This window comes from Pyrus communis, chromosome 17 (assembly GCF_963583255.1).
Source record: "Pyrus communis chromosome 17, drPyrComm1.1, whole genome shotgun sequence".
NCBI classification, from domain to species: domain Eukaryota; kingdom Viridiplantae; phylum Streptophyta; class Magnoliopsida; order Rosales; family Rosaceae; genus Pyrus; species Pyrus communis.
This window is the reverse complement of record NC_084819.1, coordinates 13,758,588-13,778,855: the sequence shown is the minus strand read 5'-3', so window position 1 is coordinate 13,778,855 and position 20,268 is coordinate 13,758,588. Positions and strand designations below refer to the sequence as shown.

At 37.2% G+C, this 20,268-nt stretch overlaps 5 protein-coding genes across 5 annotated transcripts; 4 read left to right on the top strand and 1 right to left on the bottom strand.

Moving 5' to 3' along the window:
* The first annotated feature begins 3,174 nt into the window (after positions 1 to 3,174).
* Positions 3,175 to 7,192, top strand: LOC137723526 (protein LATERAL BRANCHING OXIDOREDUCTASE 1-like). Its single transcript, XM_068462730.1, has 4 exons — positions 3,175 to 3,458; positions 3,676 to 3,923; positions 6,240 to 6,564; positions 6,671 to 7,192. Exons 1-4 carry the CDS (start codon positions 3,231 to 3,233, stop codon positions 6,920 to 6,922), a joined length of 1,053 nt encoding a protein of 350 aa, XP_068318831.1. The 5' UTR covers positions 3,175 to 3,230; the 3' UTR covers positions 6,923 to 7,192.
* A 3,467-nt stretch (positions 7,193 to 10,659) lies between these two features.
* Positions 10,660 to 11,126, top strand: LOC137722039 (protein LATERAL BRANCHING OXIDOREDUCTASE 1-like). The gene is made up of 2 exons (XM_068461041.1): positions 10,660 to 10,797; positions 10,887 to 11,126. Exons 1-2 carry the CDS (start codon positions 10,660 to 10,662, stop codon positions 11,124 to 11,126), a joined length of 378 nt encoding a protein of 125 aa, XP_068317142.1.
* A 452-nt stretch (positions 11,127 to 11,578) lies between these two features.
* On the bottom strand, positions 11,579 to 13,905 carry LOC137722915 (uncharacterized). The gene is made up of 6 exons (XM_068462034.1): positions 13,576 to 13,905; positions 13,343 to 13,485; positions 13,169 to 13,219; positions 12,770 to 12,991; positions 12,537 to 12,639; positions 11,579 to 12,348 (listed from the first exon to the last, which is right to left on the bottom strand). Exons 1-6 carry the CDS (start codon positions 13,659 to 13,661, stop codon positions 11,769 to 11,771), a joined length of 1,185 nt encoding a protein of 394 aa, XP_068318135.1. The 5' UTR covers positions 13,662 to 13,905; the 3' UTR covers positions 11,579 to 11,768.
* Positions 13,906 to 15,835: 1,930 nt separating this feature from the next.
* On the top strand, positions 15,836 to 17,564 carry LOC137722267 (probable E3 ubiquitin-protein ligase RHC2A). Its single transcript, XM_068461233.1, has one exon. The coding sequence runs from the start codon at positions 16,099 to 16,101 to the stop codon at positions 17,164 to 17,166; it is 1,068 nt and encodes a 355-aa protein (XP_068317334.1). The 5' UTR covers positions 15,836 to 16,098; the 3' UTR covers positions 17,167 to 17,564.
* A 1,194-nt stretch (positions 17,565 to 18,758) lies between these two features.
* LOC137722268 (uncharacterized) lies at positions 18,759 to 19,475 on the top strand. Its single transcript, XM_068461234.1, has 2 exons — positions 18,759 to 19,073; positions 19,182 to 19,475. Exons 1-2 carry the CDS (start codon positions 18,835 to 18,837, stop codon positions 19,321 to 19,323), a joined length of 381 nt encoding a protein of 126 aa, XP_068317335.1. The 5' UTR covers positions 18,759 to 18,834; the 3' UTR covers positions 19,324 to 19,475.
* Positions 19,476 to 20,268: the final 793 nt, after the last annotated feature.

The following is a 20,268-nucleotide window of genomic DNA, read 5'->3' as shown; positions in this document are numbered from 1 at the left end:
AATGGATTCTGTACGAGAACCTGGAACGTTGAGTTCTTGGCATTACTGTTTGGGCCATCTCCACCTTTCATTCGAAATGTTTCAGATGATTCTCTGGCTTCTTCTGCTGGCATCTCTCTCCCCCTCTCTATATATATGTGCGCGCGCGTGTGTTTCGGAAGGAAGGGGAGACAATACTTGACAACAAATCAAGGAATCTGTAAGAAAATATCATCCCATGTGGACATTATTTAAACCTTTAAAATCATGGGATGAATATCAATCAAATCAAGGAATCTGTAAGAAAATATCATCCCATGTGGACATTATTTAAACCTTCAAAATCATGGGATGAATATCAGTCATTGAATTTCCAATGAAATGCAGAATGAGATGAACAAATAAACCTCCAAAATTATAATATTATAAAATTTTGAAAAAAATGGTTTCTAGCTAAAGTAAAAACTATATTATAACGAAGCTTGAAATGCAGAATGAGCTCACTTCTGAGCGCTGAAGTGTGGAGTACGTGACACTGACATGGTTACAGATTCGACAAGGAGCACAATGAGTTTCGGTGAAGCCAATTTCAAGTGCGCTCCTCGTGAACGTTGGAAGTAAAAAGAAACGGGATACAAAATTTCATTGGATTTAAATGAAAAATGAACACTTAATAGAGAGCAATATTTTCTTTAAGCTTTCGTATATTTACATTTTAGATATGGAGCAATGGGAAATAAGGTAATGGTTGCTAGTTATAAGTATGTTGGTGAATCTTCGTTCCGCTCCACAAGTCACAACAAGGCCTAAAAGGGTAAAAAGGTTCCCTAACTTCTATTTTCTTTTTTTACTTCTTAACTTGTTCTATTACTTTACTGGAAAACATTTGAGTTTCGATCCAGGAAATTCTTTTGTTAATATGAAGGATAGTGTTAGAGAGACTAAATTTGTAGATAAAATTTAGGGTTTTTTTGATATAGGCTCTTGAAACTCCTATTTTTCAAATAACAACCCACCTAATTTTAAACATTCAAATAAAACCCAAATTTCAAATAGACTGCCATGTAGACAAATATGTAACCAATTATTACAACACATTTACAACTTATGCCATAAATTCCTAATTTGGTCAATAAATGTTATTACTTATCCTAATTATAATGAGCAATTAAACCCATATGGATATTTACCTTTCTTGTATCATAAATATTAGTAACATATATATAAATTAATTTACCAGATTAAAAAAATAGACATATCTTGTACGGAAAAAAATTAATATTGTTTGAATCATGTAATTACCTACATAGAAATTAATATACCTACTTATAAAATATTATACTAATTTACCTATTCCAAAAAAAAAAAATTAAAAAAAAAAAGTTACTGATATTAGATAATGTTTGAATGTTGTGGGTTTGTGCTTGTAGGCAATTAAATAAACTTGAAATCTAATGCATATAAATCATATAGGTAAATTAGACTATTTTGTTTGCGTGGAACATATAGCTTTTGTTTTGTGCATTAGGGATTGGAGTATATATGCAATAACTGAAGCTGTTTTAGGCCTATTGTTATGTTTGTAGGTCAATTAACTTGTATATTTAATGCACAAAATCACGAAATTAGTTTTATTATTTTCCAGTCGGCACCTTATAACAATTTGGAAGTTAATACTTTGAATAGACAATGAATGACATGAAATATTTTGTAAAAGAAATATAATTAATTAAATGGATATAACAAGTAGCTGATTCAAAAACCCAGTTCAAGTATTAATAAGGGTAGTTTAGGCATTCAAAAAATACACAATTTAAAAAGTCAAATTTAATTAAAGAATTGCTTAGTTGGAGCCTACTCAATGGACTTTAGTCAAGAAAACAAAAGGAGATGAGTTTTAGTTAAGGAAAATATAGTTTCAAGGAGTAATGTCAAATTTTCAATAAAATTTACAAACTAAATGATGTGTTATCAATAAAAAAATAATTACGTTAGTCAACACTTAGTAATAATTCAATCATCAACTTCCATATCATTTAATTTACTAGTTTAAATTTAATTCATCTCGTGTTATCCTATTATTTTAATGAAACTATTATGTTTGAGAGAAAAAGGAGCATATATGCAATGCAACCACAAAACAGTCATGTGAAGACAATGTGTCATAAGGTCCCATCGACTTTCCGTCTCGATCCACCGAAAGCTTGGAACGGTCCTGCAGCCACTAACCCTACCACTGGCCACGCATTGGACACCATCCACCTCCTCCCTACCTTTCCACGAGCCACCAAAATTATTTGATAATATTAGATGTATAATAGGGACAACATTGATGTGCAATAATAAAAATAAAATGTTATTAGCATTTCAAAATTTTCATTCTACACTTTTCACAGGTGTATTTTAATTTTCTAATTATAAAAAATTTGAAATATCAGATAAGATTTCTAGAATACTAATAACAATTTTCTAATAAAACTTAGCTAACTATTTTAAATAATTTTATTTCAGAAATTATTTGTAATGAAAACCCACGTTTTAATTTGTTTAGAATAGACAAAAGGCTAAAAGATGAAAAACATCTTTCAATCAAGAATATCTTCATATTTTAGCCAAAACAGGTTGGTCTGTGGTTGCGGTGCTTTAAAAAATAAACAGTTTATTAAAAAATATGAAATATTAAATGTGTTTGATAAAACAAAAAAAAAGTGTTTTTAAAAAAACTATTGTCAATGAAAGTAAAAACAAACATAGAAAAAAAACAGCATAGTCTACCATGCTGCATAATAATCAATGCTCTTTAATGAAATTTTCAACTGACAAGTATACCCCCACATGTTTTACAAAATATATTTACCTTACATTATTGTTTTTGACAATTATTATATCACATTAAATATCATACTCTTTTTAGTCATTTATCATATTCAAAGCATTTTATATAAAAGTTTACCAAACATTCAGATACTGCTTTTTTTAAAATCACTTTTACAAAAAAAAAAAGTTTACCAAACACTCAACAATTTTATTTTACAGCTGTTTATTCTCATAGGAAAAAAAACACAACAGTACCAAACTAATCCTACAACAAATTGAGTGGTGTCTAAGCATTTCTACCTAACGCAGCACAGTGACACAAGACATGTTCCATAAATTGCCATCTTCACAACACAATATCATAACCCCTCATTTCATTATCCTCCACCAACATTGAAGCCAGCCTCTGTGAAACAAGAGTTTGGTTTTCTGATATGGAATCTGTACCAAATGTTCAAGAACTGGTAAGGAATGATCCTCTGCAGGTCCCTGAAAGTTTCCTTATCGGGAATGAGGAAGAAGAAGACAAGCTACAGAGCACTACCGACAAATATAATCCTTCTTCTGAGATCCCAATCATTGATCTTTCTCTCCTCTCGAGAGGAAGTGAGGAGGAGCTTCACAAACTGGACAAGGCTTGTGAAGAATGGGGGTTCTTTCAGGTGATCATCGTATACTTGGATTTTCATTTTCTTTTGGGTCAGAGTCGTGTTTATGTTGTCAGACCTAAATATGAAGCATGCAAGTTCCTGAAAAAATGAGTCTATCAATAATCACATTTGGCAACATAATGTTCAACTGTCTGATAAGAGAACATTTCTCGGGAAGTAATGGACACTTAAGTTCATGCTACAATATAATGGAACGTTTTGTGCGCAGGTGATAAATCATGGCGTGGCAACAGAAGTGTTGCAGGAAATGAAGGATGCTACGGCCAAGTTCTTTGAACTTCCGTTGGAAGAGAAGAACAAAATTCGTATGCCACCAGATGACTTTCAAGGCTACGGGCGAGCCTATGCGGTTACACAAGGGCAGACACTGGACTGGTCCGATGCACTGTTTCTCAGTATTTATCCAACACAGTACAGAAGGCCTAACTTATGGCCAACCGCACCAGAGGGATTCAAGTATGTTTCTAAACTTAATTTAGGGAAAAATGGAGACTACCCAATGTTTCAAGAAATTTGAAAACACTAGTGGATGTTGATGTACTTTAATAGGAATGTGATATAATGAGTGCTTTAAAAGAAAATAAAGAGATCTAAGAGCAAGAGATGCCCTAAAATAACTAACACTCTGTTATAAAGAACCAAGTTAAAAAAAATTATCTAAAAAAGATGCTATAAATAGGGGCGGAAATTTTTACCAAATTACCATACCAACCGCCCTACTAACCATACCATACCAAATTATTACCAAAAATTTGTACCAATTGGTAATGGTACGGTATTTGTACCGTACCATACTGTTTCGGTACGGTACTGGTATCCAAAACTAGTACCGGTGGTATACCATACCTACCAATATTATTAATATTATATTATGTATTTATTCATATAATTATTTGAGGGCAAAATTAATAAAATTAATAATAATTATTGTAAAAGTGTAAAAAATGTGAAAAAAATATATACAATCACTCATAGTGACAAGCTTTACAACTTTCATGAAGAGGTCAGCTTCAAAATCCAACACTATAATCCATAAACCTTAAATTTATATTTAACAGTCGATTGTCATTTACACTTTATTCTTCTTACTGAATTTCATTTTTTAAATTTTCTTTTTTGAAAACATGATCATCTGGCGGATGTAAGAAGATGAACGATTCAGATCTTTGATATCACGTTTTGATATTTATGGTTAACTGAAATATGAGTCGATGCCATATAGTTTGTAGAAACTTTATAAACATCAAGCAATATTTTCACTAACCGTAAAACTCTGAACATAATATTAACGATCCAAACCGTTCATTTTCCTACATCCTCTAATGGATCATGTTTTCAAAAAAGAAAATCCGAAAAAAACAAAATTTGATGAGAAAAATGAAGCGTAAAGGTACACAATAATCAACGGTTAAATTTTGATTTATGATTTATATGATTTTAATGGCGAATTTCAAAGTTAAGCTCTTCACAAAAGTGGTAAAGCTTGTCATTACGAGCGTTCATATATTTTTTAGACTTCTACATTAATTAAAAATATTAGATTTTGGGCAAACTAAGTGGCGTAAAACAAAGTGGCAATTACCATTGGCATACCATACCAACCAAACTATTTGGTATATCGATGTTCGGTATACCAAAAATTTACTATGGTAATGGTAATAGATTTTGCCATACCAAATATTTGGTATGGTAATTGGTACAGAGGTTTTGGTACAGTAATGTACCAAAACCACCCCTAGCTGTAAAAGATTCTCTATTATAGCAAAATGAAACATCCCGCTTTAAATTTAGGGAGCAACTGTTTACTTGCTAAATATTAAAAAATAAAAAATAAAACTCAAGATGGACCCTTGGGCAAAGAGAAAAGGAAGAGACAACGATGTTTTAGAAAAGGAGTGGGTTGAGTTTGAATTGTTAATAATAAAATATTCAAAGTTTGTTGAAATAGAGAGTGTTGCTAAAAGATGAAAAGTTAAACTGAGTAGCTAAAATAGTTTTTTGACCTTATTCACTTGCTAGATTAACAAAAATTTAGATCTTTTCTTGGAGATGCTTTAATGAATCAAAATGAGAGATTCCCATCATATGTTCAATCATAATGAAATTGAGTTTCATTATGTTAAAATTTTATAACTTTGGAGTATGGCTACAATGTTATATTTCACTCAGTGGTATGGGTTATGCAAGATCTAACAGTTGCAAGATCCATTAGATCTCTATATGCAATATCTAAATTAACCATTGAAAAAAGAATTACTAACTTTAATAAGGAACTAAAATAAAAATCACTATGTTTTTCTTAAATTTAAAGTAGTTTAAAATGTACACCTACTTTTGACTCTAAACCATTGCGTTTAACCCAATGATTTTGGGTCAGTAATTATGTAAAAGGTAAAAGTAGGCTGTAGATCTTATAATCAAAGTTAAACAATCTGAGTATCTTGTAAAAGATTATTATTTTGGGTTATGTGTAAGCAATACATACGAGTTGTTACACAAAAGAAGTGTTAATTAACATAGAAACAAAGAGGGGTGACTAATTAATCACCGTTAATGGGAGTAGAAAATTTAAGTACGTACTTGTAAGTGTCATAGCTATAGCCACCCATCAATCACCCAAACGTTGTGAATCTCACACCCAACATGCACGCGATCTTGTACACATCAACAATTAGAAGTCACCACGTACAAGTGACAGTGCAGCTGTATAGCTAAACTCTATTTTAACATATAACTTTCATTGAATTGGTAAATGTCATGTGGTTGATGAAGGGAAAATATTGAGGCATATTCAAGCGGAGTCAAAAGAATTAGAGATGAGCTCCTAAGGTGTCTATCTTCAACTCTGGGGATGGAAAAGGATGCTCTTCTTAGTCTTCATCAAGAAGTGATCCAAGTTTTGCGCGCAAACTACTATCCTCCATGCAAAATGCCTGATAAAGTACTAGGTCTTTCTCCGCACTCGGACACAAGCACCATAACCATTCTCATGCAAGAAGACAATGTAACCGGATTACAAATTCGAAAAGAAGGTGAATGGGTGCCCGTGAAGCCAATTCCAAACGCTTTCGTTGTTAATGTTGGAGATGTTATGGAGGTAAACTAAGCAATGCCAACAACACTCACCTAAAATTTCTCGTTGAACTATAACATAAGGAGTACAAAATATTCTTTAAGCTTCAATTTTCTTTTGGCTGTGACAGATATGGAGTAATGGGAAGTACAGGAGCATTGAACATAGAGCTGTGACAACCGAAAGCAAGTCGAGGATATCTTATGCATCATTCATTTTGCCACACGCAGAGGTGGAAGTTGAACCTTTTGGTCATATAGTGGAGTTATCTGGGTCCCAGAAGTACAAGAAGGTCAAGTACGGAGATTATCTGGGTAGTTCCTTGAAGAAGGGGAAACTTAAGGGGAAATCACACATTGAAACGGCGAAGATTGGAAGTTGAACAGAAGAAAAAAAATTAATCAAATAAATGCTGGTGATAATATGAAAGGCATTTTCTAAAACCATATATTTCCAAAATGGGCTTGGCTATCTTTTCAATTCATTGAAATTGAATAAGTACTGAACAATTGATTGGCTTCCCATTATTATTTTAGTGAGATATTGTTATTTTCGTATTATACGTGATGTTGATTTTGATTTCTCTGTTGCTGTAAGAAATTCTATATATTTCCTCTTTTATTTGGATATGAAATATATTAATTAAAGTGATGTGGGCAAATATCTATATATATATAAGGACGAAACCAGGATTAGAAATGGGGTGGGCTAAATCTTAAGCTAATTTTGTTTAATGAATAATCTAATATATTAGCAATTGTGTCATATTAATATTACCAGGATTAGAAATGGGGTGGGCTAAATCTTAAGCTAATTTTGTTTAATGAATAATCTAATATATTAACAATTGTGTCATATTAATATTATTCCTCAAAATTCTTATTCTCTAAGAAAAAAGTTTTCCATATATGCAAATAAAATAAAAAAAGAAGTCTATATATACTATTGATTAATAAAATCTTTTGTGCCACTTAGGCCCTCTTCGACCCCAGACCACAGCAGTTCCAGAAAATGTAACTCATGGTGAACGTGCGGCTGTTGTAGGCCAGTCGCCACCACCATGCATTGACTTACCTTCCTCACGTGCTAATAGTGCTTCCTTTTCTTGCTCAAATATCAACTCCATATACTCCCACATATCTTGGTACTCAAAAGGGATTTCCTGGAGGTCTTCCTTAGCATATATGGCTCGCTCCACCATCAAGCAGCACTCCTTGATACTCATTTTCCGTAAGCGTTCAGCCGTTCTTCACTTCTGGTTCTCATTACTTTCAATATTCTTAAACTTCTTCTAAGGAGACTAAATAATCTCCATGGCCTCAGAATCAGCTCCCCTTTTCATTTGACTACCCTCAGCCTCCCCCTTAAGGTAAAGTTCCTCATGCTCCCCCGTATCCTCGCCCACTTGAATTTCTTCAATGATCACTGATGGAATTCGCCTATAACTACGTTGAATAGTCTATATGTGCTCCTGCATTGAGGAGTCCAACCAAAAACTCTCGGAAGCATGTTAAACCGGTTCCGAGGATCCTTCTATCACCGTCCCCTGAGACCTAAGTGACTCTCGCTCCACCATTGCCCTTGTCAACCGATGCCATTGCTTACGTTCCTTACTAGGAGCCGATGGAAAACCATGCTCAATCCTACTCATGGAACTGCTACCACTATCCCCACTAATACCTTGCTAAATTGCGCCGATATCTCCCTGCATGTCTCCCATCCGGCATTGTCGAACAACACCTGCAAATCTTCTTTCCCTCATCCCTATGGTAAGCTGTTTGGGAGGTTCCATAACTTCCCTTATCGGAGCTGCCCTCATCGATTCTCAAATGCCAGCAAAGTCGCCCCTCAGAGCAGCAAAAGAACATTCAATGTTTGCATGACCTAGTTTCCCACATCGATAGCAAAAATCCTGCAGTCTTTCATATCGAAATTCCAAACACGTGTCTTTATTCTGCTCCTTTGATAACCAACACCCTAAAACACAAACTCACTAACCTGAGGTTGAAATGCACAGCCGTGCTTGGACTCTCACAACAGAGAGAAAATCGTTCGCTCCGGAGGTCTCTCATAGTGAAGAGAAAAAAAGTTTGTGGTGTATCATCCATCTCTCTAAAAACGAGCTAGAGATATATAGAAATCTTCTCACCTGGGCCCCTCAGAAAATGACAAAGACTGTGCTAGTTAACAAATATTAAATTCGTTTAAACCCCAAAATCCCATATGACCATTCACACAAAGAGAAGTCTTGGACGTAGCAAACGACGGGCCCTAGCAAATAGACTGGGCATCAGGCCTACTTTAGCCAGACTAATAGCCATTCAGCTATGTTTTGACTTGTGGCCTCCATTAATTTTTAGCCTAATTTTTTGTTGGAGATGAATTTTGTCCAATTCAGACCATACTTTGGCTTTTTAACTCTTTACTATCTTCATTTGAGATGGTTTTAGTACTACGGTTTAATAATTTTTTTTCTCACTTATAAGTGAGAAGACTTAAGTTTGAATCTAAGAAATGACGAGTTGACAACCAATTTATTCATCGACCTCTTAGTGTAAACTTCTTGTTATGCCCTTTCTATTTCAAGTGAGTAAAAATAAAGCTTTTGTTTGTCCCTTTATTCAATTATTTTTTATATATAAACTAGAAATGGCATTTTAGGGCAAAAGCCAACAAAGGACATCATCAAAGTAAATATACACATGAGGTTACTTACATAGTAAGCATAAAGCAAAATATATGGACCCCAAAGCATATTTATAGATAGGCTAACTTTGTAGCAGATGCCTTCGCTGGCCAAGGCCTTCTTATTACTAATTGTCATATTTGGGATCATTGTATTTCTTTATTTACTCTTCATGCTCTTCATTTTGATTCTATAAGGAACGATTGTACTCGAGGGTTTGCTCTTCAGTTTATTAACTATTATTTTGACCTTATCATATAAACTTTACACATATTAAAATAAATTTAATGGAATACAAATTGAGTCATTATTAGCACTATATCTATATACCAAACTTATTTTTATATTTTTCTCAACAACTTTTTAGTATTTTAAATGAAAAAACTATTTGACCGCTTTTGTAAATAATAAGGACATAATCATTTACACACAACAAATTAATTAATTATAATATAAAAGAAAGTGCAGCGCGACAAGAAGATAAATAACTAAGCAATGTCAATGAGCGTTGTGGATGCTAATTTCTTTCTCCTTGTTTTTGGACAAAATTGCACCTACAAAACAAATAACACCTTAGGTCAAGGCCAAGAGCCTCACGCGCCCATAATGATTTTTTTTGGGGGGGGGGGGGGGGATAGGGCTTTGGCTGAAGAACCTCTGATGCCAAAGTTAGAATTTTGAGAGAAAAAGTGTTTGGAGAATTTTGAGTATTTAGCAAGAGTGTAGACCTAGGTTTTTAGAGAAAATGGGGTAGTATATATAGGGCATGAGGGGAGAAGGTGGCCGGCCCTTTGTGGTGTTTTTTAGTGTATTTTGTAGTTAATTGGTAGTTTAATTAGCCATTAATAGATTAATTAGGTAATAAATCTATTAATTAGCTAATCAACATAATTTAAAAATGAATGTTTTGGGGGTTACCTTGTGAAGAAGATGAATGGAATAGGTTTTGAATAAATACCTATTTTGGGCACTTTTGACTTGATTGTGAGATGATTGCTCACTGCTCGCGCGTGCGAATTCCTGTGCTTCTCAAGGGTAATTTTATCCTTACAATCTAAAAATCCACGTGTCGTCTCTTGATTATTTTTTGCTCCACAAATGTGACCGTCAATACAACGTCACATTCATCAACGATGTTAAAAATTAACCACACGTTGAAGTGAAGTTAGCAAACTCTATCACTTCCAATCTATTAATAAATGTTGTGTTTTCATAAAAAATAAAAAAAAAAGATAAATGTTGTGTTGATTACAATGAAGGGATACTTTTGACGCATATTCAAGTGAAGTTAAAAGAATTGGGGAGGAGCTCCTAGAGTCCTTTTCTATAAATATGGGGATGGGGAAGGACACTCTTCTTGGTCTACACAAAGAGTTGCACCAAACCCTGCGTTTGAACTACATTCCTCCTTGCTGCATGCCTGATAAAGTCCTATGTCTAAGACCACACTCGGACCCAGGCACCATAAGCATGCTCAACGTAAACGGATTACAGATTCGAAAAATGGCAAATGGGTGCCCGTGACGCCGATTCTGAACGCTTTCGTTGTGAATGTGGGAGATATTACTGAGGTAAATATGGTAATTGAAATGCACCAAATTAATAAGGAGTACAATAACTTCGTTTAAGCTTCATTTTTTTTTTCTTGTTGTCATGACAGATATGGAGTAATGGGAAGTACAAGAGCATTGAACATAGAGTCATCGCAAACGAAAGGAAGGCGAGAATATCTTATGCATCGTTTATTTGTCCACATTTTGATGTGGAAATTGAACCGTTAGATCAAATGGTAGACACACCAAGAATGTACAAGAAAGTCAAATATGGTGATTATCTGATGACTTCCTTGAGTGGGGATTATAAGGGGAGGGGAGTCCCCTCAGGGGACACACTGAAATAGCAAAGACTGAAAGTTACGAAAAATGTTGACATTGTCAAAACCCAGAGGACAGAAACCTAAAATAAATCGGGTCTCCAAGTGCAAGTGATGACTTTGAGTAGGCTTGTTAAAAAACTGAATCATAAGCATCATTTGTATTGGTTTGAACATGTACTTTTTCCTTCTTCACCGAAAAAAAAAATATGTACTTTCCTTTGGTTTTGGTTACGAAGATGTACTTTCCTCTTCTATTAGCCATGTAAAATAATCAAGCCAAGTGAAATAATCCCTTGCCAACAAAAGCCATGTAAAATAATCAGGGCCGTCTTCGGAAATGGAGGGCCAAACACAACGAAATTTTTTATTTTTTGGGACTCTTGTTGGCGCGTCCAACTTTCTATATTTAGGAGAAAAAAAATAAGGCTCACGAAGATTGCATATTAAAATTTTTAAGATGTCAATAACAGCCCCCATTTTGTTTAAGGAATAGCGTAGGACGTAATTTTATAATTATGCAAGCAAAACTTCCAGTGAATCCAAACGATATACAAGTGTAAGGGTGAGGGAGAGTGAACGAAATTACAGCAAAAAGGTTTGATACACTAAAACAAGTTTCCCTGAGCGAGCTAAATACAGCCAACATAAACGGCCATGGCTATGTTATTAATTCGTCTGTGAGCTGCCATTGGTATCATCTCCGGCACCGGAATTACCGTGAGTGTTTGCTGCGTCGGATGGAGGACCTAATCCTAGCAGCAAAGGAGGAGCTTCTTTCTTTTCAGTAGCGAGTTTTGTATCAGCAGGATTTGGAGAAAAAGCTCTAAGACGAGGTTCAAAAAGCTTGCTAGCTACATCAGGTGGCGGTGCATCTTCTCCAGGGAGAACAAGAAGCCCCTTTTCACGAAGAGAAGATGGCTCGTTGTAGCAGGTATTCCACAGGGAGTCCACTAGCTGCCTCTCCTCTCTAGCTGCACCGAGATCCTCAGGAGACATTGAACTGATGCTTTCAATTCGTCCTTGAAGAAGTTGCTTCAACTTCTCATCTTCATCAGCTAACCTACTATTGGCCCCATCAGTTTTGTCTTGGGCAAGCGCAAGAAGGCCCCGAAGTGCAGCTTCTCGTACTTCTAGATCTTTGCTAGAGGCAAGGTGCAACATTATGCGGCGAAATCCTAGCTCAGTTACTACGTTGCAATCAGAACTATTCTCGTGCAGTAGGAACTGAATCAAGTTCAGGGCTTTCCTGAAAAATGATTTTCAAGAAATTCAATATTGGAGGTACCAAAAGATGAATAAATTAAGTCATAAACAAGGGAAGATTTCCAAAATATATAATTTAATACGGTTTCTCAACATGTTTTAATTCCTTCAAAAAATAAGTAAATAGCTCCAAGTGAAGATATAACGAAAATCCTTGTAACACACCATTACCTCTGGAATCTCACGTTTTCAGAAGCCAAAGCATCTCTTAAGGCTGCATATCCATTTGCCAGACGAAATGCAGTGATACCGGGTTTGTTGTGCCGGATCAAAGCTGAAAAGTAAATATTTGCAAGCAAACCCTACATTAACATCCTTGAGAAGAAAGCGCACAACTTAAACAAAACAGTTTGCATGACTAAACAGCAAACACAATTCATCATAACACCAGAATAAGCACATACAGGAAATTGCGCCGAGAGCTTTGGTTCGAACTGTGACATCAGGGTCAGATGCGAGATTAGTAAACAGATATTCCATGCCATTCGCTTCCATAACCAGTTGCTGGCTCTTGGGGTTGTTCTGAACAATAGTTGTCACAACTTCTGCAGCCTTGGCGCGGATATTAGCATGGGGATTCTTTAGGTGACCAAGAAGCGGGACCAAACCGCCAATGGAATGAAGATCTAAAACACATACATCAACATCCAATGAGACGCCAGATTACAAATTGCAATTACCATTATGCTAGTAAAGAACCCAAATATTCAATACACAAAACTCCCCTCGCTGTAAATTAGACTAGATTAGAATATCGCTCGAATTAAAACAAAACGATCAGGAAAAAGGCTAAGAAATGTTACCATTGGCCATATCGATGGACTCAACATGCTCCTGCAACTCATCCAACAAATCTGCCACAAGCCCAAAAGAATTACCATAAACAAAAAAGTTAACAAATTCGTCGAAAACTCCTCGGAAAACAAAGAAAAACGAAAACTTTACCAATTAAATTGAAAAAAAGGGAAGGAAAAAACCTTCAATATCAGCAGGAGTAACTCCTTGAGCTTCCAAAACCTGCTCAGGAGTTTGCATTACAAGGGTTATCTCCTTCATCCGCTTCACAACGTCGATGGTCTGCGACTGCACCGCTTCCATAAACCACTTCCGATCCTCCTCGCTATTAAAACACAACCCAATCAATTTAATTTCAATTAACTTAACTTATTTGCGTAATTAGTATTATTTTGGGTGCGAGAGGGATAATTACCTCAAATTGCGATTGGGGTGAGTGCCATCGGAGTGGGCAAGGCTCCATTTGAGCAGTCCTTCCCAGTTGGGTCCGCCGTCCGCCATTGTTGCTTCGTCTTGGAGGAACAAGAAATTATAAAGGAGAGAGATTAAAGCAGCAGCAGAGTTATATAGGAAGAATCAAGGACGTAGGGTACCGCTCGGACTCCTGACTTCAGAGGTTCCTGAAACGTCCGGTAGGTTCTGGATTGTTTGAGTTGCTCTACGACCGAAAAGAAGACACGAGGTGGAGGGCAACGAGTTGCTGGGCCTTGCCGGCTTGAGAGCTGCTAGTAAGATTAGGTGGGCTGGGATTTTGAGGCCCAATGATTTGTCAACTAGGAGTTCGCCCTATTTACGTCTAATTCTTTCAAAATGAAAAATCATTCTCATATGCCTTCAAATATGTCTTGAATATCGAGTATTATCCAGTCTAATCAATCATCTGTATCTAACGAGACCAAATTACCCCAGTCACAAATATATTGCGAACTAACAAAGAAGAGAGAACTTGTTTTTTTTAATTTCATGGTCACTTACAAAGAAAGCTCCAATAACCAGATATGGAACCAATCACTAGACTGGTTGTGTCATAACTCGGCCAATTCCAGGTATGTTGAAAGTAGAAACAAATTTAAGGTATGTTGAAAGTAGATAGGAATAATTTTCCTCATTGGGAGGATTAGAAGGAGACTAGACATGAATGAAACTTTATCCCTTATAATCCTATTGTTTTTATGAGGATTTGAACGAATAAATTTTCTTAATAAGCAATGCATATTCTACCTTCAAGTTGAACTCAATTTTTGTCATTTAATCCTTCAATATACTTTAAGTGTAGTGAGTTATTCATTACGATCTATTCCTATAAGCCAAAAAAAGCTCTAAACTCAACGTTTGAAGATTCCATTGGTTGAGATTTAGAAAATGAACTCATATATCCATTGTGCTCAACCTATATTAGATAACGACTAACTTGAAAAGTTTAAACTTTAAAATAGCAAACCGCTAATGCATATCAAACTTACAATACGTACATTACAACTATATGTCTATCGCCTTATTACTTAAGAAATCATGTGACGTTAAGGATATACATATAGTCTTGTGAAATGAGATTTGCATTTGCCTCACACTTATTAAATAATTATATATATATATGGGGGAAACGTGGATTATTCTATCTCCCATGATAATATGTTCGTCTTTTGGTGTGTGGTGGGAGAGCCACTGCTACTCTTTCTCTTCGGTGAGCTGTAACATGTTAAAAGAAATTCCACACGACATGTCGTCTTTGTGTGGCCCAATCCCCACGACAGTCGACATACCCCTTTGCGTATGCAGTTGCGTATATTACTCTCACGTACCAATTATTTTCCTTATTGAGCACTTTCCCCTTTTTTTACACTTTGCCTCTAAAGTGTTTGGGGGTTTCAGTGTGGTCCTTAACCATACTTTGGTCTCAAGTTGGTACTTAAGTTTTTCAAGTGTTTGAGTAAAGACATAAAGTGCAGACGCAAGTGTAGCCACATTTACTAGATCGTATGCACTTTTTTCATGAACTCAAGTTTGAATTCTTATTCTTGTATTTCATATTAGTTTAAAGTAAAACATTGTATCCAAAAAAATTACATAAAGTGATTTTGCACAAAAGATGACATAATGGCATGTCTACTATCATAATGCCCTCCATCTCTTAACACGTGACTTTTTTTCATTGGATGAGTATTTATGGTAATTGAGTTAACAAAACAATTGGCGATAAGAGATTGTTTAGTGTTTCAATCTGTCATAGAACACCATATTGGACCTAGAATTCTAAGCCCTTCTTATTATATATCAGTATCTCACATAACTAATAACTCTCTCTATACATCTGATCTCTTTTTACAATTTAAAAATTAATGATCGTTAAGAGGTGGTCGAAATAAGAAAAAAAAAAATCTAGATAAAATTTTGTTAATCATTAATTATGTCGATTTTTTTATACACAATGTTTAAAGTTTAAAATAGTGTTTTCATTTAGACATAATGTTTAAAGTTTAAGCACTAACTTGGAACCGTAAAAAACAAAAGTCGAGGACTAAAATAGAACAACCACTTATATATAGGGGTAAAGTTGTAGTTAAAGCTTTATATCTTTCATATTTTAATTTAATTAAAATTAATTTTCGCTTTGGGCCAATGCCAGCGTAAATACCACGCTTTTAAAACGAACAACGCGCTCCGTTTCGCTTCACCCCCTTTGAAACCTTTGTTTTCTCATTGCTCACGCTCCTCTCTCCTTCTCTCTCTCTACCTCTCTCCTCTTCGCTCTTGCTTCACTGGGCCTCCAATCCCACTCGACGATCTGAACCCCCCAGATTTCAATTGCATTCATCTGGGTCGCCGAGCATCGATTCCAATCCAGCAAAGATTCAATCTTTTCCCAATTTCGAAAACGGAGGAGAGAAAGCATCTTTCCCTCTTTCTCTGCAATTTCTAGGGTTTCCGATACCTTCATATGGCTTCCATGGCAGCATCCTCCTACTGGTGCTACACGTGTAACCGATCGATTCAAGTTCGGGTTCGGACTCAAGATTCGATCCTCTGCCCCGATTGCGGAGCTGGGTTTATTGAAGAGATCCCGACCCCGACCCGATCTTCTCCGCTACACCACCCATTTCCCACCGCCGCGATGTTCCTCGACAGCGCCCCGGTTTCTCAGAGCCCGAGCCCGCCTAGACTTCGCCGGAATCAGAGAAGCGGCCGCGATCGGTCCCCGTTTAACCCGGTCATCGTTCTCCGGGGCCCACCTGATACTGAATCTGACCCGGGAAGCTTCGAGCTGTTCTACGATGACGGAGCCGGGTTAGGCCTCCGCCCGCTTCCGTCGTCCATGTCGGATATCTTAATGGGGTCGGGTTTCGACCGGTTGCTCCACCAGTTGACCCAATTGGAAAATGGCGTCGCGCGGCTGGACCACCCTCCGGCATCCAAAGCCGCAATCGAGTCCATGCCCGTCATTAAAATCGCCGACAGCCACGTCTCGACGGAGTCGCACTGTGCCGTTTGCAAAGAGGCATTCGAGCTCGACTCGGAAGCTCGCGAGATGCCGTGTAAGCACATCTACCACTCAGATTGTATCTTCCCGTGGCTTTCAATCCGCAATTCATGCCCGGTTTGCCGGCACCAGCTCCCGACTGATGTGAGAGGCCCTCGCGGCAGTGGCAGAGCATCGCCGGAGAACAATGGCGTGGTTGGAGAAGAAGAGCCAGTGGGGTTGACTATTTGGAGATTGCCCGGTGGTGGATTTGCCGTGGGGAGGTTCACTGGAGGCAGAAGAGCCGCAGAGCGTGAGCTCCCAGTTGTTTACACCGAGATGGATGGTGGGTTCAATACGGCGGGTGCTCCTAGGAGGATTTCATGGGCATCTAGAAGAAGGGCCAGAGAGAGTGGGGGATTTGCTCAGGCTTTTCGCAATTTCTTCTCTTTTTTCGGGAGGCTGAGAAGCTCGAGAAGTCGGTCTGGTAATGTGTTCAGTAGATCATCGCGGCGGAGGAGCCAGCGTTGGGCTTTGGAAGACAACTGATTGAGGTTTAGTGTATTGTTTTTATTTTTCGGGTTCTTCTATATTAATGTCGGAAGGCAAAGTTTGTACATTTGTTGTTTGTTTGGTGTAAATAGCAATACATGACGGGGAATTGAAATCGAGACTCCGAAGAAGAGATGGAATTTTTGAATTGGTAGAGACTAGGAATTAGTTTCCCCTCATGTGGGAGGAGGAGGAGGAGGAGTGTGCGGTTGGCATGGACTTGGGAAGTTAGTTAACGGAGGTACTAGGCTTTGTGCTATTATTTGTATTACTGTTAGGATTTTCGGCCGTCACGTGTTGCAGATTTGCAGTGAAGTGACTTAGAAGGTGATGGCTGTTTTTGGTCCATTGTTGTACTTTTAGCATTGTTTTAGTCGAAAGTGATTGCTGCTTCACTTGTTTGATGCTGTTGAGTTGCATTTTTATGTTCATCTAAAGCAAACTCTGTTTCAATCCTTGCCAGTTGCCAGCATGATTAGAGCGTGAAGGAAACTATTTCCTCTAATCCTATCATTCTGTGGGGATTGAAATGGATAAGTTTTCTTATTGAGTAATTCTTCTACCTTCAAGTTGGACGCAATTTTTTCATTTCTTCTTGAACATAGCGGGTTATCCATTCCAGTCGAAATTCAGAACACCAACAAAGGTAGTATTACCGACTCTCGATCAATGTTTCAATGAGCACTTGTTCTATCTGAGTAATGCCACTCATGAATATCTTCCTGGCTAAACATCATTGATGTTACCACAGATTTTATTCCCAACCTACAAACATGAATTGAATTACTGCTATAGGCTATAGCGACAAGACATTTATGTGGTCTATAATGTTTGCTTGTAGAACAAGTATTTCTCCATGGCCATTCCTTTTTTAGCAAGTTTCTTGTGTTGGATGGGGGTATTGACTTCTGTGTGAAAAGTAGACTAGTGGATGACTCTTGGTCTGCAATACCAAACCTTTACGTGTAAAGGCCAAGTAGCTATCTCATGAGTTGGAGAAAATTTTCCGTATCAACAAGATAAACACGTGATTGTATACAATAATACAATTGGTTACACTCTGAGAGTCTGTTCTGCGCTTCCATTTAATGTCTAATTGACCGTATGGACAGTAGATGCTGAGCCATCGCAATGCTAGTCTCGTCCCATCGCCCTCATTGCCAATTATCCTGCTCATCCACATCAATGCACCCCCTGGATCTTAATGTGCCACTGCCCACAAGGTGCTGCCTCTCAGTCGCTGCCACAGCCTGCTGGCAAGTTTTTACTTCATTGCTTTCACAAGTCACACAACCGTTCGTTTACTTCCAACCATCAGTTAGTGACTAGGCCTCCACAAGATTGAGGAAAAGGAGAGAAGCAAGGGGCCGCTTGGACCTCTATGTTTTATTTTCCTTTTTGTACAAGCGGTGTTTGAAGGTGGGATTCGAACTCAGGATCTCCGATGCAGATAAATGCTCGAAACTTATCTATTGAATCTGTGAAGTTGGCAGCAATGGCGTGGACCCAGCCTTATCTCAAAAACGACAGAAATCTTTGAGTTGTGCTGATGTGGCCCTATCCATTTAAAATTAACCAATATCCATAGAGCGATAGACCTTGAACACAAACCATAACCTTTCCTCTTCCACCCTAAGAAACTCAAATTACCAAATTATCTTCGAGATGGGATCAATGTCTTCTCCTCTGACAATGATTTCTCCACAACCACTGAAACAGTCGGCAGTGGCGGTCGGCCGGAGCCCCTCCCTCTTCAGAATGCACTTTGAAAAGAAGAAACCTTCAACGGTGGCTGCTGCTATTGGAGATGTATCAGCTAATGGCACCCCTTACCTGATTGCTGGTGCTGCTGCTGTTGCTTTGCTTGGAACTGCGTTTCCAATCCTCTTCTCCCGGAAGGATCTGTAATTACTCATGACTACCCCTCTTGCATTTGATTGGTTTCCTTGTTTGCTAAGCATGATTCCATTTAAATGGAAGCTTGAAATGTGCTTGCTGTGTTGATTCTTTAGGTGTCCAGAATGCGACGGAGCAGGTTTTGTTCGGAAGGGAGGGGCAACTTTGAGAGCAAATGCAGCGAGGAAGGACGAGGCTCAGATCGTCTGTGCTCGTTGCAATGGCCTTGGCAAGCTCAACCAAGTAGACAAAAGATAGAATACTCTATGCCTCTTCCTTCCCTTCACATCCTTCTCTGTTTTGTAACTTTAATCTCACCTGCTGTCAAAGCTTAAAAACAAGATTTCTCTTCAACACTGTCGCATAAAACTTTTGGTTAATCATCACCACGCCATATACGTTGGCTGTTAGATATATAGTCCGTTTATAAAATGGATTGTTGATGTGTCATCGATATTCTGTTGATATCATTGTAGCCAATGAAATGTATTGCCATGTTATCAATAATGTATTGATAATATTGATGGCGTATCACTCACATACAAAGGGCATTGCATCCTTCACATTTTTATTAGATAACTGCTAATATATTCTTAATATTGTGTTGACATCATTGTAGCTAACAAAAGGTACCAACATGTTATCAATAATGTAATTTATAATATCGATATAATATCTCTAATGTATGTTATCATGCACAACAGCATAGATTACATCTTGCAAATAGCATTTCTAGGCTGCCTGAAAATCCAAGAAACAAGTGAAGTATGTCATGGTTGCACTATAGTCAAGCATTACATAGACTCATTTCCCAAGAATCAAGCATTGAGAGCAAAACGAACCACTTGAGTTAGGACACTCAGATGTGCGTGGTCCTATGCAAATTCCAACACTTAGTGGCAACAAATATTTCCTCACATTTATTGATGATCATTTAGGAATATGCTAGATTTACTTATTGAGAAACAAGTTTGAAGTATTTCAAGTGTTCAAGAAGTACAAGGCAATGGTGGAACTTCAAAGTGGTTTTAAATTGAAGAGGCCTCGTAAGTGATAAGGGAGGTGAATCACATCAAATGAGTTCACTGAGTTCTGTGAAAGTTTTGTCCTGGAAACACAATTAACTGTTGTCTATACTCCTTAACAAAATGGAGTGGCGAAAGGGAAGAATAGAACGGTTGTGAAAATGGCAAGGTCCCAAGG